Source organism: Mytilus trossulus, chromosome 6 (assembly GCF_036588685.1).
Source record: "Mytilus trossulus isolate FHL-02 chromosome 6, PNRI_Mtr1.1.1.hap1, whole genome shotgun sequence".
Classification (NCBI taxonomy): Eukaryota; Metazoa; Mollusca; class Bivalvia; order Mytilida; family Mytilidae; genus Mytilus; species Mytilus trossulus.
Genome location: NC_086378.1, coordinates 48,102,042 through 48,120,905, shown reverse-complemented (window position 1 = coordinate 48,120,905; position 18,864 = coordinate 48,102,042). Strand labels below are relative to the sequence as shown.

General features: G+C 30.1%; 1 protein-coding gene across 6 annotated transcripts in view; it reads left to right on the top strand.

The window, feature by feature from the left end:
• LOC134721457 (protein naked cuticle homolog 2-like) overlaps window positions 1-18,864 on the top strand; it is a 58,959-nt gene that overhangs the window by 29,642 nt on the left and 10,453 nt on the right. For 2 of the 6 annotated variants that reach the window (XM_063584498.1, XM_063584500.1), the window contains 3 exons: window positions 11,624-11,675; window positions 11,944-12,077; window positions 17,609-17,710. In XM_063584498.1, the coding sequence (XP_063440568.1) occupies window positions 11,624-11,675; window positions 11,944-12,077; window positions 17,609-17,710 (288 nt within the window). Of the gene's footprint in view, window positions 1-806; window positions 974-1,030; window positions 1,142-5,249; window positions 5,403-10,093; window positions 10,333-11,623; window positions 11,676-11,943; window positions 12,078-17,608; window positions 17,711-18,864 lie in introns of those variants that run through there. The other 4 variants (XM_063584501.1, XM_063584503.1, XM_063584502.1 and 1 more) reach the window with 4 other exon arrangements.

Below are 18,864 nucleotides of genomic sequence, written 5' to 3'. Positions count from 1 at the left end.
AATAATACTCTGTTTCCTCTACCCTTTATTGCACAAGAATGTGTTAATTGTATATGTCATGCCTGGCCTGTTTGAGGATCAAGTCTTTAATGAAATATGATGTTCAGTTTATGGGGAAAAGGGAGATGTTTCAGGAAACGTGTGAAATATATATATAAAAAAAGGGGGAAGAGGAATTTGAGGTCCTTTGAATTTAAAGAACTATTGTTTATCATGTCTTGGTCATTAACCCTGAACTATATTATTTTAAGGTCTCCCAAAGATTTGGGACTTTGAGTAACATTTATCGAGTATTCTTTTCCTCCCATACTACATGTACCTGGTATAGACAGTGATGAATTTAATTCTTTCAGTGAAAAGTGCTACTTCACTTGAAAAAGTGTTATTGGTTAGGTGTTTATACCAAACAGCTGACATTTCATTCAAAGTAATATTACACATTATTAAAAATAAACATTAGAGGTGTACAGCTTAAATAATTAAAAAAATATTGTTAAATATCTTTTTTCATAATTTGAGATGTTTTTTTTGCATATTATTTATAATCCCTGTATGATGATGTGGGTGTTAGATATTCAATAATGAGATACCTTATACCCTATTATCTTCTTCATTATCTCACTTCAATATAGCTTTTTGCCAAAATTGTTTAGAAGCTTTGTTGTGATATAGGTTTCGAGGAATGTAAATAAACAATCAATTTCAGGAAAATAAGGAAAAACAGATGTCAAAATACTATATTTGACCTTCACCTGAGTAAAGGGGAAGTTTTGTGAATACCTGTATTATATCCTGTACATAATCCAAGACATATTTTGGGGGTATTTTGGATTACTCTTAGTCTATTTAGGTGTAATAAGGACTAGCAAGGATCTACTACAAAGATTATCTGATTTTCTGTAGATTTATGTACCTTATAAAGCCTAAGGATTAAAGTGACACAGCAGATAAATTGTAAATATCAAGAAATTAGGTGAGTTTTAAAAAAACATTTGTTTTTAGGGAATGTTTCTAAGGTTGTTAACACTTCAGGAATTTCCTTCTGACATGAAAGAAATATTTCTACTGTAATAATAAGGGATTTGCAAGAAACTATTTGAAGATGGATTTTTGAAAACAGCGATTAATCATCTTATGACCAGTAAGTAAGATGGCTAATAGTAGAAAGCAATACATGTAATAAAAGAAATAGTTTGAGATATAATGCTTGAATAAGTATGTAAATTCATACAGGTATGTTTGGAAAGATTTTGCAATGTAAAGAAAATGTTCCTTGTACACAAGGTTCAATCTGGTACCACTTTGGGGAACAAATAGGTCCTATAAATTTCAATATACATGTATTTCTAAGATAGGTACAATTCACCTTTTTTCTTTAAAATATGTGTAAGTTGATAGGATGATAATGTTTTTTTTTCACATGTGAATTTCATTTTGATTAATTGACATTAAGTTTTGAAATTTTTATCTCCTAGTGGAAAGATTTATTAACAACATGAACCTTTTCTTCCTTGCCTAAAAAATATTGTAAATGAACTTATCCACTACAACAAATGGAAGTTTTTAACGACCTTGACTGGCTATACAGCCCTTGCACGGTCGGAAACTAATCCACTATATATATGGAAGTGTTTAACGACCTTGACTGGCTTTTCAGCCCTCGCAGGGTCGGTAAACTAATCCACTGAACAAATCTCTCAAAATATATATCAAATCTGTCCCAAGGAAAGATAACTCTACTTACAATAGAAAAGGGAGATAACTAATGGAATGACAATGAATATTAGAAGCTACAAAGATGAAGATGTCTAAAACCTTTGTTAAGAAATACCATTCATTAACAAAATTTAACTTATAAGTTCAGAATTCAGTCAGCTAGGTAAGAAAGATTAGATGCTAGCTGATCAAGACTGAATTACTATTTGCTGGTTATATGAAATGGATGAGTTGACTAAGTTCATACAACTATAAAAGTAAATGCATTACATGTATCAGATTTCAGGAGACTGAGTTCTGTACTGTAGTGTCATAATAACTTAATAACATGGAAAATGGTGTAATAATTTATAGTTAATAGGACTTTATTAAGCTATTACTGTTCACCTAAAGGTCACTTGATATCATTTTTCTGACAGAACATATATATTTTGTAATTGGTATGTAAACTAGTTAGTCAGAAACATTAAGTGGCACTTAGAATTTCGTGTTGCATATATTCTCTTGGTATTTTATAGTGATAAGGTATGACGGTCTATAATATTTTAACATGTTTTATTTCATATTTCTGAAGTAAATTGGGATTGAAGTACTTATTGCAGTGTAATCCTAAAATATAATCTCGGTCAGAAGAAGATGCTGAGTGCATACATTGCTAGCAGCATATAGCATAATAGTTTTAAAATATAACAAATCAAGAAGATAAAAATATGAAAAAGGCCTTATACAAAATGACTTTGCAAACTATACTGGTATATTATGTTATAATCAGTCATGTACAAAAAAAATGCCAACTTCACCCGAAAGACTGCATGTAATTTGTGAATTTCTGGTTTGAAAATTTGAGATATAAATCTTGAATAAAGTGTAAATTTATAGTGAAGGTAGTCAGGGTCTATGATCACCCTTATAATTTGAGATAAGCTTAAGGGCAATTGGTATCTCATCAGCATATATTCTACATCTTGCTTTATTCATATTTTCTAGATTGTAAATGCATTTTGAATATATATCTATTACATGATTTGTAGATTAGAAAGATTATTTACACTAATCAGAACAAGTACCTTATTCTGTGCAATGTAAATTAATTGCTATCACATAGTGCAATGATAAAAACAGATAGGGGAACACATTTTCATGTTTTCCTATAAAAACAAGATAATTCTGACATGAAAGATATTTTATTAGGGGAAAAAATGGTATAAATCTTCTTGGAGATCTGGAAATGGAAGGAAACATTTGGAAGATTTATGAATCATTTGGAAATTTACAATGATTGATATGAATAATTGTATGAAATCAGCATCATCATATTGACATCTGATAAATCAGACTTTTAGAAAATGGAAATGTAAGGTCCTAAAGGGATAATATGTGTAATATGGAACGATTTATTCTTTTTATCAAGTTGGTCTTCAGGTCCAGAATTGTGTTTGCGTCATCATCATTTTACAGGGTTTTTTTTCTTAGACAAACCCTGAATCCAAATGGAACTAGATTCGTTTGGAAGGTTTTCTCTCAAAAATTTGTGAGCTAAAAATAAAAATGGCTGTTGTTCTTACTGTATTAGTATATTATAGCTGACACCGTGCACTATATATTTGTGTGAATACGAATTCAAAATGGCTGTCAGCTCGGTTATAGAATAATTGGTTTAAGATTTGCTCAGAAGCTTTATAGATAATTTGTTTTTGTTGTAAAGACAGGGACAAATAGCCATATATATTCCACCTTAAGCAGTTTATAATTTCCACTTGTTTCTATTAAGCCCAAAAATGTGTTTCATGTAAATTTCTCCTCTGAATTTTACTTTTATCCTCTCAGTGCACAAATTTCATCTTCCAGCTCTTCAAGTTAAGTCCTCCTAAAGCCAAAAAAAATATTCTTTGACAATTTAAGGGATTTAAACAACATTGTTTTCATCTTCCATTTTTTTTTTTTTTTTTTTACAAAAACCTGTCCGAAAGAAGGCTAAGTGATGGGTTTTGTTGCTATGTCTGTATCTGTAAGTGCATTATCTGGTAGACATATCTGTGATTAATATACAAAAAAACTCCAGAAAGTTCAGCAATAAATGTACAACAAACTCTGAGGTGAACATATCATGGCCTGACAGATATTACTTTCCAGGGTAATAAACATTGGGTTTATACAGTGCCTATGTAAGTTATGTGTATAGGGAGAGTAAATGAGACATGTGCACATACATGTAGTGGGTAGAGGCTGGATATGTGTGGTAGGATCTTCCACCAAATATAAGAAAAGGGTTTAATTAATGTCTTTTGATTGTCTGATGTATTGCAAACTATTGGGATATAAGGGCAGTGAATCTTTAAGAATGATGACAATTTGATTCATAATTGATATAGCACGTACTTGATTGATTAACTGATTTTGAAGATGAATTGAGTACATGTATAATAAGGTGCTTTCAGTTTCCTGTAACTAAATTCATGCTTAATGAAATTTTATTTGTACACATTTAAACAACCATTGTCAAAGATACATTAATTATATATCAATATTCAGACTCAGACATGCTTTCTGTACTATGGATTTAGGTAGACCCTTTACCCAGAAAATGTTACTCTATCAACATCCATGTGATGAGCTCTTAACAGTTTCTCTTTGAGTGTATATTTTGTCTGGAATAGTTTTATTTATTTTCATCTCAAATCTACAATTAAGACCTGGCTTCCAGTGCCAGAAACATCCTTTTGTTTACTAAATACTTATGATGCAGATGAGAAGCTGTTAAATCCAGCATTAAACTCTTTGAAGTTAAAGGTATCTCTGTTTTCTTACTTATCTCTGTAATGTGATATATGTAGGCACACTTTGTGGAATATTCTAAAAAGTGGACTTGACTTCTAGAATGGAATATTGAGAGTGGTAATTGTGTTAGTGGTAGCAAAACTTTGTCATTTAAGGCTTGTCAATAAACAAGTCCTTAAATGTAACCCTTAGTGAAAATGAAGTATAATAATTTGAAATATGCTTGTGTATCTTAGATTAGCTTATTTTAGACTGCAATTTAGATATATAGCAAAATATTATAAATTTTTAAGATAATATTCTGTATTTTAAAACCTGCCTTGAAATCACAAAATGTCTGAATATTCTCATTGTAGTAAAATTACAAATGTTCAAACTATGAGGTTTAAGCTTTAAGTGCATCCCCTCTTTTTAAGAATTGATGTTAACAACAGGTAGTTGACACACAGGTCATCCCTACATCTGTATTTCCACCCCTCATTACCATGTTCCCTTACCCAGTTCCCCCTCTAAAGAATGAACCCCTTCAATGCATTAGATATCTCTAAAGTTTTGATGACGTATATCCTGCATTTTAGTGTTTGCTTTTTTTGGGTGGTCATGTGACTATCTGTATAACAATAGACGGGCAATTAACACAATCATTTGTTTATGTTATGTGGAATGCTTTATGAAATATGTAATATGTTTTGATAATTATACCTTCAAATAAACATCCAGTTATCATGTGTTCATACAGTACAACGCCTTGATCACGTTTTCTAGGTTTGTTTGGTGTTTGTGGAGTATTTTTTTCGTTGCTGTTTTTTCGTAGGTGATTAAAGCATTGTTCAGGGTTTTTGGCAAGTTTGAGTATTGGATGGAGTAAGTGTGTGAGTCTGACAGAATGAGGGGTATGGAAACATAAGGTAATTTATAGGGTCATTTACTCTTCTACGCTTTATTCAATAATATAATAGTGCATGCATTAGGTGCAAGTGCAAAAGGGGGATAGGTTTACAGTGATGAGCACTCTACAAGATTGCTTAATATCTTGCTTTTGGGGCTGATATCATGATATCAGCTTATTTAAGACATGAGATTTTAAGCTGTAATCGAAGTTTAACTATAGCTTATATATATATATTGAAGGACTGCATAAATTTTGGTTGATAATGTTTTGACAACCTGGCTACATTATAAGTTACTGAATTATGGGATCAAATAATCCACCAGGTTAATTTGCTTACTGCTATTATAGTGTTATCATGTTTAATGGAATAAATTCATGTTCATGCTTCAACCTTTTTTATTTATCCATTATTTTCTACTGAAAATTAACAGCAGTTCATTTAAATTAATTATATATATATTTCCTATTTAATTTTGAAATATGGTTATCAGATGAATATAAGTAGGTGGAATTACATATTTTTATTATTTATTCCATAGAGTCTGTATGTATTTGTCTAGATATTGCCAATTAGTTGATAAAAGGCAGAAATATGAATTATAGATATATAATTATGTCTTGAGGGAATTCTTTGCCTACTTAATGGGGTATGTCTAACTTTTTTACTGCCAGTTGTATCATTTTTAAAGGTTTTTGAGTTTGAATTATGAATACTTATTAGTATAGAACAATATTTTCCATGTAGTTGTAAACTTTTTGTAGTCTTGGTAAAGAACTTGCAAGCTAGCTAGTACTTTAAATGTCCATCAAATATGTCCTTGATCCATATAGTCAGATAGATGAATGTTCTATAACTTGGTAGTTTAATACCCTCTGCTGTGAGTTAGGCAAAGAGAGGGTGTACAGCAGTGCTACCCCTTTGAAAATGTTTAGAACATATATGTAGTTCTTGAACTTTGTCAAACTTTTCTAGGTGCTAGAAAACTTCTTGAACATTTTAAGAACAGTCCTTGAATACCTCGCACAGATAATTGAATTAGCCTCTGACCATTAGAAGAAAACAGTTATTTCTTTCCTCAAATTGCACAGTTTGTTGATAATACATTATGTAATCATTATTAATGAAAAGATATGTACAAACAGTCTGCACTTAGTATATACATGTATATGCATGCATTGGATGGAGAGTTGTCATATTGGCACTCAAACCACATCTTCATCTATCTATTGAATTAGATATCTTAAAAAGTACATAAGAAACCATGTTGCATATGGCTCTATTAAAGTAATGTACTGGTAGGCACAATGTATTGACATGTGATCAACGGTAATTTTTATCAATTAACAATTATTTACCAAATATGTTAGAAACTGTTATTCACAGGCCTCATGTTGTATGGTTCTCAACTGAGTCTAAAACTTTTAAGTCCGTAAATTTCTATGAAAATAAATTTTGAATTTTTATGTATTGAGATATCCATGGATGTCATTGATGATCTTTGTTTCTGAAAGACAATGATTTTTTCATCGTAATTGTGAATTTTGTTTAAAAAAAAACCGGATTTTGATTTTATCGATAATTTAATTCAATTTGATGTTTGTTCACAAAACCATGTAAAATCAACAGGAAACAGAAAACTTCAATAAAAAGATATTAAAAAATAAATACGATTGAAATATGATACAAAATTAAATATTGATAAGAGATTGGTTACATATTGAATAGTTCCCTGGTGAATACTCATTGTCTCATTTCTGACAAACGCAGACTAAAAAACGTTTCACGATTTCATACATAATTTACTGATGGAATATAAATCTGCGATAAACCTTCCAATTTTCCAATCCCTGATCAAATTTCAAAGGGAATTTACAAAGATTGTTAAAAAAAATCGTTGTCATTTGATTTTGATATGCAGCCTGCCTGATGTGACAGGTTTTATCTAATGTATAGGGTATAATGATAATGGGAGAAGCTGTTAAGTTATTCAAAATTCATGGTAATAACATATTGAAAAAAAGTTTAGTGTTTCAAATGTGTTAATTAAAGAGATAAAAACTCTGTTTCGCTTGGAAATCATAATGCAGAAGATTGATTTAAACCTTCGAAGGCTAATTATAGACAGTGTTTTGCTTTTGAATGGTTTACAAAGGTGGTAGTACCTCATCCAATATTAATGGTGGAATGGTTTAATGGTCTTCAAATTGAACTTGATCTACTATTTATCAATTAATAATTTTAATTCTTTATTGTCATATACTAAACAAGATTCTTGTGACAAATACAAAAAATAACAACAATAACTGGCATGTTCCTGTGCCCTCTACCATCCATTGTACTCAAAGATGTGATTGAAAGTTAGGGTAAATTTGTAATCCACTGGATGAGTTTTTCATACACTCTTCATGAGTTATTAGACTCAAAACAATACTATTTTTTCTCCTGTATGAGTTAATCAGTTGTTTTCATCAATGTATAAAACTTTACACATGGCAAATTTTAAATTGCAAAACCAACTAAATAAACCCTGATAGCACTTCAATATTTACTGTGTTTTTACTTTCATTATTGTTATTTTATTAAGAAGAAGGATCCCTTGTTGATCATATTAAGAGTTATCTCTCTTTGATTATCAAAAGTGACAGAATTTACTTACAGTGTCAACCCTTTGACCAATGATGCAGATGTTGATATAATTATAGATTTACAATTTATTCCATTTGAAGTCTACTTAAGGGAATGTATATATCAGGGAACTACAAACATGGATGGGTGTGCCACTGGACTGATCGCTTTGATTTTTTTAACATCAGAACATATCAACATTTGAGATAAGTAATAATAAGTTAGTTTTCCTGTACTTTTGATCTAAAATTCTCTTTCATCACAGAAAGCTCATAGACTTCAAACAGATGTGGACCATATAACAGAATTACTACGTGTTTGAAATGAACTCCCAACTCAATTACGTTCTTGTAGTATTGGACTGCTCAAAGTTCCACTATTAAAGTATGTGAAAACATAAAAAAAAAAGAAAATTGTTATTGCGATAATGATAAAAGGTGACTCTATAGGGAAATCAAAATTCTATCATAGTTTTATTCACCTAATAAGGGAAGATTTTTTAAATGGTTTATTGCTTGCAGGATGACTCAGATAAACTCCTTATATTCATAATTTTGCAAATTATTAATTTTTTTATTTTCATATTTCTGTATGTTAATTTGATTTCACAATTTTTGCAACATGTCAGATATATCTGATTTCAATATTAAATTAAAAGAAATACATTTAATGTACATAACAAAATGTCAATTTCATGATACATTTGTAAGAATTATTTAAATGATTTAATATTTGTTTCTGATATTGCAGTTCTAAATGGGGTCACTTAACTTTGAAAAGAAATTTAAATTATTATTAGTCAGATTTTGATAAAATATAGTCAATTTTGATAATTTTGAATTAAAGAAAAATTTAACAAATTCAAATTTTATTCATAGTTTAATTTCAAATTTTCGATTGATTTGTAAATTTTAATTGATATAATTTTAATATTTTTCACATTAGATGTAATTGTCAACCTGAATTCAATTTTCCTTTATTTATTTGTGAGTGATGTACATGTAATAGGTTTATAGAAAAAGATACCTGAAAAACCTAGTTTATAATGTTTTTGAAAATGTTTTTACAGTGATGTGTACATCTCCCCTGTGGGTCATCGCTGACCATAACTTATACAATATGACATATATATGGTCAGTCGTTAACAGTCAATATTCATTCATTTCATCACTTGGAACTTGTGTTTTATACCTTCTTACATGACATAAGTGCCATGTTTTATGCTGTAATATTAAGAGTTGTCTCCCCTAAGGCAGTACTAGTCGCCTGCCAAAAACTGGTTTGGGGGTTTTATGGGAATATACAAAAGTGCCATAAGTCAGTTCTAGTTATAATGTTTGAACCTTTTTAGAATCAAAAGATAAACTGAGCTTGAATAATTTTGTTTATATTAAATGATATTAAATTATAAATATTTTTAACAATAATAACATGTGATAGCAATTGCTAATGTGAAATAAAATAATTTCGAAACTGGATTCTGCAAATAAAATATATTATGATAATCAATGGTCCTTTAAGATTGATCCCTAAGTGTAACTCTGTCTTGCTCAGTTCAAAGTTCACCAGTACCTTTCATATGTGAACTGGCTCTTTAGCTTTGTTTTGTTTTTCTGTAGATGAGGTAATTTAGTATTGATGCATCAGAAATTACAGAAAGCATTATAAACCAATGTAATAATTATACCTTGTATTGATCTAGATGTGTTATCTGAGCTAGATGTGTGAACAGCCAGTCATTATTTCACCAAATTACTGCACAATTAGCATCAATTGATGGCTAATATGTTTTTCTGTGTTAGCAGAAAGCAATGACCTTTTTGTAGTACTGTAAACATATTTCTCAGAATAATAGTAACAGAACTTATAAAAACAAACAAGTTGTTTACTTTATTGTTACATTGTTAAAAATAACCTTAGGGGATTATAAAGACTTAAGAGGTTAAAGGAGGGACAAAAGATTTATAAGGTGTATAATTATACTTCAATAAAAGATTATGTAAGAAAAATGAATATTAAATGCCAGATTGTCTAAATAGTTGTACTTGATAAACATTTTACACTTTGAGATGCCCCTTTAACTTTGATCAATGAAAATACTATGAAGATACATGTGAGAAAGTGTTGAGAATGTTGTGACAAATTTATTGATCTGGAAATGACATCCCCAGAGTGATTGGCAGAATACTAGATGTACATTTTATTGTTAGATTCACTCTGGTGTATAGTGTTAATCTGGATGTAGTAGTCATTTGTGTTGGGGAAATAATTTGGAAGTCTGTGCAATATAAAAATGTTGGATTTAACTCTTTACCAAAAGGTTTGTTTATAAATATATTACAACAATACAATAGAGCTTTTTTTGTCAAAAATATAATTGTGAACTTTTATATTTTTTTTCAGAATTTGCTTGTAATATTTCCGTAGGGTATACAGTTAGGAAAGGTAGCTATAGAATATGTGCAGATGTTCAATTTGTAGGACAATCTACACCTGCTTCTATCTAATGATAAAGGGGAATTTAATGGGACTGATTTTGCATATAAAATCATCAAAATTGTTTAATGAATATTCAGTGAATTTGTAGTGACTATTGTAAGATTTTAAACAAAATCAAATAGATTTTTTCCTGTTTGGAGTTTATAACAAATTATTTAAAACATATATATGTAATACAGTAAATATCAGTTTGAATCTGTTAAAGATCGAGGTTCTTTTCATTTTGACTCAAGTGAAATATTTGTTTTCATCTATAAAGATGTTTCATATTACTTAATCTCTGTTTATAACTAACTTGAAGCAAATAATTGTGGTGATTTTTGTTTAAATATAAGATTTGTAGTGGAAAAATTTATTGTCAATTATGCACAAATATATGTCAGGTTTTTACAAGGACTTATAATTCTTTCCTTTGCTCAGCTAGGTTATTGCATGTGAAACCTGCTATTTGCAAGATTTTGAAGAAAACAGTTTTTTCTTGTTTACCTAAATGCGCTCTTGTTTCACTTATCTTAAGAATTGTGTTTAGAAATTTGAATAAATATACTTATGTTTTGTTGTTTTTAAGTTTCTTTGAATTCAAAAGACCACCAAAAATAATGTTGATTTACGTTGGTAATTAGGATGAAACTTGAATTGTAATGATCACTCACACATCAGAAGTGACGAACAGTAGTATTTGTCTGTCAGATGGAACTCGAAAGTTCAAATGATAAAAAATTTGAAGAAAAAAACATAAATTTGGCAGCAGCTGCTTATGCAGCAGATTCCTGAGGTACAATTAAAGAACGAATAATTAAATCAATGGGGTGAAATATGAACTTGTTAATTACTTGAGTAATTGAATATAATTGATATTAAAAAAAAGGGTGGATCAAGTAAATTGAAAATCAATGAATATCAATAGCTGTAGGTAATTTGTTACTCATCTCTCTAGTTGGTGATTCAGGGAAACAGCTGAGTCAAAAACATTTTGACTAATTGATATTTTTAAGATCTATAAAAAGCGATCGGAAGATTGATAGTACTGACAATGATGAGAAGATTTTTGATGGGAGCTTGTTAGATGTAACATAACATTTTTATTTTTATTTGAATTTTTCTAATTCCAGGAATTGTCAGTCAGTCTGGAGGATAAAGGAGGGGAAAGTGTGCCTCTGAGGGGTAAGATGTACTTTTAATTATCAGGGTTGGAAAGGTGACCAATTTTTAAAGTTTGGTTTGTTTGAAAAAACTTATTAAATTATATACATGATGAAGTTTTCAAACTGAAAATATATACTCTTTAGTTTGACAATTTGAATTGACCGACATACAAATAAGTACAACAAAGTACTACCTTTTATTTAATTGACTTCTATAAAATGTATTTGTCACTTTACCTTTGCTATTTAAAATAATAAATGTTTAGTTAAATGTCATATTTTAACAGTGGAGCTACCTCCTCCAAAGATGGAGTCACACAACAACAAGTTACTAACATTGGACAATAACCTGGAAAAACTTGACCAGTCAGAGGAAAAAGACAAGACAGGAACAGAAACAGACAATCGATTAAGTATTGAGGTATGAACAGATTTATCACAGAAGAAGTTAATATTAGGTCATCATGGTCATGTTGAGTGGACAATTGGGATAGAAATTACCAATATGTTGTCAAGTTCAAAGAACTTCTATAGGACGCCTCTAAATGAATATTCAGATCGGAAATAGTGTTACTGTTATTTTTTGTCTGGTGGTCAGTAACCATAGGCAGAGATCATGAGTATTGCATCAAATCTTCATCGACTGTTCACATGAGCAGAGCTTATATTGTATGTCATTCCAAATTTGAAGGGTAAAAGTCGGTATCAAATTGACACCCCTCAATATTAAAGCATTTGCAATTTTAAAGCTCCAACTTGGAAGAAATCTTTTTAATGATTTGCTAGGGGATAAATATTATTTTTTAAGGTCAGAAATGCATTTTACAGCTCCCCACCAGGCCCATAGCCCGGAATTTCCAAGGGGGGGTTCATTGGACTCACAAACTTGACTTTAACAGTCACAATTCAAACAGAACTTTGACTTTAACAGTGCTTATTTGTTTTAAGGGGAGGTTCGTCCAAACCCCCTGGCTATGGGTATGCCCTCATACATTCAATCTCTATCAAATTTCCGTCAGTAAAAGTATTTAGTAAATAGAATATAGAATATATACTATTAGCAAAAGGAAGAGCTTAAATTGTAAGGTCAGATATCTTTTTTCCGTTGAACATTATATATAATTCCGTCCCATCAGAGCATTCATGGGATACAAAACGACATAAAATTTGGATTAAACACTGCAGATGTTCAGAGTTGTTACCCTTTAAGCTAAAAATAATTGTAAATGTTGATACACCATTGTCCTTTTGTTGTTAAAGATATAAAATGACATACTCTGAAATGCATCAAAAAGTTTCCGACCTAGAAAGAATTCCTGTGGTTAAAATAAAAACAAATTAATGGTTATCACATTTTTTTCTATGCATGATTTACAAATAAGGTCATTGTAATCATGACCTTTTATGATTTACTTTGTAAAAACAGAAACCGCTCAGAAGTAAATAAAAGTATAAATAAAGTCATTATTAAAAAGAACTTCTCCGAATCAAAGGGAGATTTAATGTCTAATGGGTGATAGGGGAAAAATATATTGGAATCAATTTAAATATATTCCATTACGATCGGTAGGTAAACAAACTTGTTAAATACAATTTTGTACTTTGAAGTGAAATTTGTATCATGTTCCATTACGCTTTATATGCCATCTTTAGGGTGTAATGAAAAACCCATTTCTTTTATCTATGATGTTTTAAAAAATACTCAGTTTATTTGATGAATAAGAGAGATGTGAAAGCAAATGATCAAGAAGTTTCAAAAGCTTTCAGATGCATTCAGTGTATATTTGTACTCTCAACAAAGTGCAGATTTATAACGATGGGTAAAACAGGTGTAAACAGAAAGAGAGAGAGAGAGAGCAAAAAGAATGTTTTAAACGTAATGGTATTTATAGGATAATTTAATGCTTCATTGTGGAGTCCGTTTGATCAATATTTCCTTTTGAGTTCCGTTCTTAGTTGAGGTGGTGCGTGAATATCTACTTGACTTCTGAGACATCTGTTGTGAACATACCGATGGATGTGGGTTGGTACAAGTCAGAAGGGTGGATGGTACATAGTGGTTCTAGTAGATAACACAGAATAATTAATCAATGGGCAAACTTTCCATTGAGGGAGATGTCATTAAACAAAAAGCATAACTTTCAAAAGAATAAACCTAGATCCTTCTTAGATTGTCAATAAATTCACTTTATTATCAAAAAATTTATAGGTGTTTTTTTAGTTCATTTACTTACTAAAATTTATACTGTTGTAAAAATTGTATTTGTCCTGAAAAAATTTAAGTATATATTATAAATTCTAGTGATTTTTATGTACAAATAATTGAAAGTATGTGCAGTTTAAACAGTAAGTTCTTTTAAATATGCACTAAAATTTAACGGTTGAAGGATTTTAAGTGGAAACATAATTTTTCAACAAAAAAGTAAAAAAAAAGTATAATTTTGACACATTTTATGACTGGGGAATTTTGTTTGGGGCATGCAAGTATGAAGTAAATATTTCATATAACAGACTGGGTCCTGGTTCTTGCATACCCACTGTATTTATAGTCCTGGTCTTATAATTTAAAAAAAAAAAAGTTTTCCAGAATATTTTTTTTTAAAGTGTGTAAAAGTAATATATATCTTTAATTGTTGTGATATAATTCCTGGTTACGTTTTGTATCATCACAACTTTTAAATATGCATAAATTGAAAGTTCCAATTTCCTTTAAAACAAATTATACTAAACATTGGCTGAGGTCCTTATATTCTTTGACATTGTTGGTGAATCCTAACTTGTGTATTGTTATTGGTTTTTTTTCTATCTTAACTTGAATGCTAATAAAAATGACCCTTTTTACTAGTCATTTTCTTAAAAAGTGAAGCTTGATAAGTTATGCCCCTCCTATAATAATAAAGCAAAACTATAAAAGTTTCATCACACTGTTACACCTCTATGACATTTGACCATATAGGTAAACATCACAAGAAGGCTTTTATTTCTCATGTAGATATTTGTAAACAATAAACAATACATAAATTGTCCATCAATTTAGTAGTTACACTTAATGCCCTTAGTAGTATATAGTCAGGCTGTCTGTTGACCTTCGACCTATGATGTCCAGCTATTAACACTGCCCTGTTAGAAATGAAACATTTTGACCCTAAATTCAATTGTCCAAGAGGATCATTTGGGAAACTTCAATTGGGAACAAAACTGGAGGTTCAAATTACCACTGATGTTTTAATTTATTGACTTGTAAAAAAAAAGGGACTAAACTGCTTAAAGATAATATGAAGGCAAAATTTTGTAATTTACTGCTTTGATTGGACAAAACATAGCAAATTTTGGAAGAAAACAGAAATGCAAGTGGATAGTCGGGGGCTTGCCTACATGTCTTTGCTCTGTATGTAAATATTGAACTGACAATTTTCGTCATTTATTTTTCAAAATTTGATTGGGCCATGTATATATTACCCTTTTTTGTCCTCCAAATATTTCCCTTATAGTCAGTCCTTCACAAGGACAACATAAGCTGACCGAGTTTGACCAGTATATTTTTACCTGAATAATGTGGTCACTTTGACACATTAATGGTCAGTCATTGATGATCTTTTGATGATCAGAAATAACAATTTCCGTTTGATGATCAAAACATCAAAAATATAAACAGGACCATAATGTTAGTTTTATATGTACAATATTTATCATTGGTAGCCTATTGTTTTTATCATATTCCAGGATCAAAGAAATAAGAGTGGGCATCAAAAGCATACCGCCAGTCTTTTTATCCTTAATAGAAACAGAAGTTTAATTGTTATAGATCTTTGATGGCAATTACAACAGAGCCCGGCAATGCTAAGATATAATAAATTGTTAATAATTTATTTATGATATGGTTAAAATAATGAATCAATTTTTTATGATTTTTCCTCTTTTGGGTGTTGTTTTTCAAAAGTACTTTTCAAGTCTGCTATGAGAAAGTGTTTTTATTTGCTGAGTTTTTGGCTTGAAACATTTTTTATGTCACCATATCATATGCGGTCAGCAACATAAAATAAGTGACATTATATCTGTTTAACTGTTACTTCAACAAATCCCGGAAAAAAAATTGGGGGGGAGCCAAATAATGAATATTGACCAAAATGATCATATTTATTAGAAGTGCCATATATCAATTAGAAAGTTGATTAATAAAATTTTATTAACTACAATAATTATTGTTGTTTATGATGATTTAAAGTTTATTTAAATTGTTAAAGAGGATGAACTAATTAAGTTTCTGATTTGCACAATTTTTACCATTACATTTGTGAAATTCAATGCAGATAAATTGTATGAGGGAATTTAGGTGAACAATACACACCTTAAATCAAAAGTCTAAAGAGTTTTAAGAAAAAGCTATAAAAATTAAACTTAAGGTGTATTATTGTAAGGATGTTGTCAATAATTACAATTCGTCCTCTTGATTTAAAGTGAGGTGCACTCCATTGCTAGTCTATAGAGTTGTTTCTGATAGCAAGTAATATTCTTAATTAATCCATTTACACCTTATGGGCACATTTTACACTGATTGGAGTTTTCACCACTACAAAGAAAATATTTATATAGCAATGATCATTAATGACAGGTGGGACCCTTTGATCTGTCTCACCTGAGTGATTGATAAGGGATTGATCTGTGTAGATGCTATGTTTGAATTCTTCAGATCTGTGTTGATTTCATTGAAGATTTATTAGTAGAACCTCAAGCCAATCACTTGATCTTCTCCTGATAGGAGGGTGTGAAATTGAAAGTTATTTAGAAATTACCATGGTTTTATGATGAAATGAATAAAATAGTAGGTCTGGGACAAGAACAAAGTGGTCAATTATTCTCTAGGGGTTGACATCAAAGCTTTACTTCAGTAAAACTTATTTAATCCCATATTCCATTCACTTTGTGATTTATCAGTACAGCTAAAATAGTAGTTCTCTCACACTTTTTATTCAGAGGAAATAACAAGTGCTAGTTAATCAATGTCTGATAGCTATATATATGTACTTTTCCCTCAAGATTGCAATATCTTTTAGATGTGTTTTACAACTATTAAACTATAGCAAGAACTATTAAGCTAACTTAATATATATTACTACTCGTCAAAAGTAACTACTAGAAAATGTAGTAGGATACTAATCATGATTTTGTTTTGGGGTAAAGATTACATGAAGTGCAATTCAAACCTGATGTTACTGCCTTAATATCTAGAAATCTTCCAAGGCTTATCACTACCTTTTTGATACACAAACTATAGTGCATTGATCATATTGAACATTCCAGTGGTGGATCCAGGGGGAGGGTTCTGTTTTTTTGGGGGGTGGGACCGACTAATGCATTTGGATGGGGACATGTAGTTGGACTATTGGAACCCCCCTTTTTAAAATGGCTGGATTCGCCCCTGCATTCTAAACATCCTATCCATGAACATTGACAGAAATTTATCAATGTAAATACATGTATATGTCCAGATATATATTCAAGTCACACAACCATGTTACATCTGTCAAGAAAATAACATAACTTTTGCAAAGTGCAGGAATCTTAGATCTGTTCTAAAAATATAAGTGATGTCATTGTTAAAGTCTTCTTTAAAAATTAGAGTTATCTCCCATTGTACATAATTGTAGTTGAATCAACTTCAACCAATTCTTTTTTGACAATGCAATATGTAATTTTACTTCCCACTGATAAAGTGATGCAATCTTTACCTTTCAGTGCTTACATTAAAAAATCTAAGCAGTTTGATGTAAATGACAATAAAAATTTGTTAACTTACTGCTATACTTATAATGTACGATATTACAGAAAAACAATGGACATGGGGTACCCATATAATTTAATATGTATGTTTAACCTAATCAAATAAGCTATTGTTTCCTGTTATGTTTCAGTAGCACATCAACATTTATTCATCTTTATTGTGTTTTTTAGGAGTTTGAATGTGGTGTACAGTTTGAAAGTACAGAGAAGAACAAACAGGAATGGTCTTTTACTCTGTATGATTTCGATGGGCAAGGCAAAGTAACAAAAGAGGTATTTACAGTTGTTATGGCTACATTTTAAAAGAAGTGAGGGTTACAGGTGTTATAAATTAACTTTAAAAAAGGTTATGAAAATATTTTCAATTCAAAGTGATAGTTTTAGGAGGATATTAAAAATCTTCCCGTTCTATAATATTTCAAGTACTAATCAGTAAACAGAAACATAGAAAGTCTGATTCACTTCGTAAAAATATATTTAACTTCCAATTCTATGCAGATCCATACATGTAAAAACAGATTCCCTGGTTCCGTTCCTTGGTTTAAAATCCAACTACCAGTTCTCTAGCACCAGTTATATATTATATTTCCAATTCAATTAGTCACAGTTATGGTTGGTGATTTAATTCAGTAAACCATTTCTAATTTAATTTATAACAACATTTCTTATTCTAATTCTTTGTCATCTGACAGTTTATTAATCAAGATCCCTGTAGTGTTTTAATTGCCTAAGAAATTTATTACTTCATTGCTAAAGTGAGTTTTATTGATGTGAAATTGCAATGGTGCATATTAAAGATTGGACAAGAAAAATTATATGAAAAATTTATAGCATTTAAATTTTTCAATTTAAACTGAAATTGGAAGGTATTCTTTTATTAAAAGCCTCTAAAAGCAAATTTATTTCTTTTTAAGGAATCATTAAAATTATCAATTTGATTCACACTTTGAAGTTTTTAACTCAGTAAGATGAAACGTTCAAATTAAGACATGAAAATAGTTCAGTGTATGTATCTTCCTTTGAAATACTGATATGGATTCAACATGAAAAATCATACATGGGCACAGCCTGGATTGTATATTAAACATGAAATGTTAGACAATTTAAAAGGTAGTAAGCTGTTATCACAGTGTATAACCATGTCTCATTGGTTAACATTGAGAAGCTTAAGATGAATCTAGATAAATAGTGACAGTTGTCAAGTTGAAAAAATTAACAAAAGAAAATTATAATCACCTCAAACTTCTAAAAGTATCAACCCAAAAAAGTTGTTAAAAGCGACCCAAAAAAGTTGTTAAAAGCAACACAAAAAAGTTATTAAAAGCGACACAAAAAAGTTGTTAAAAGCAACTCAAAAAATTTGTTAAAAGCAACACAAAAAAGTTATTGAAAGCGTTTTAAGTGGAGAGACAGTGGCACCCTCCAGG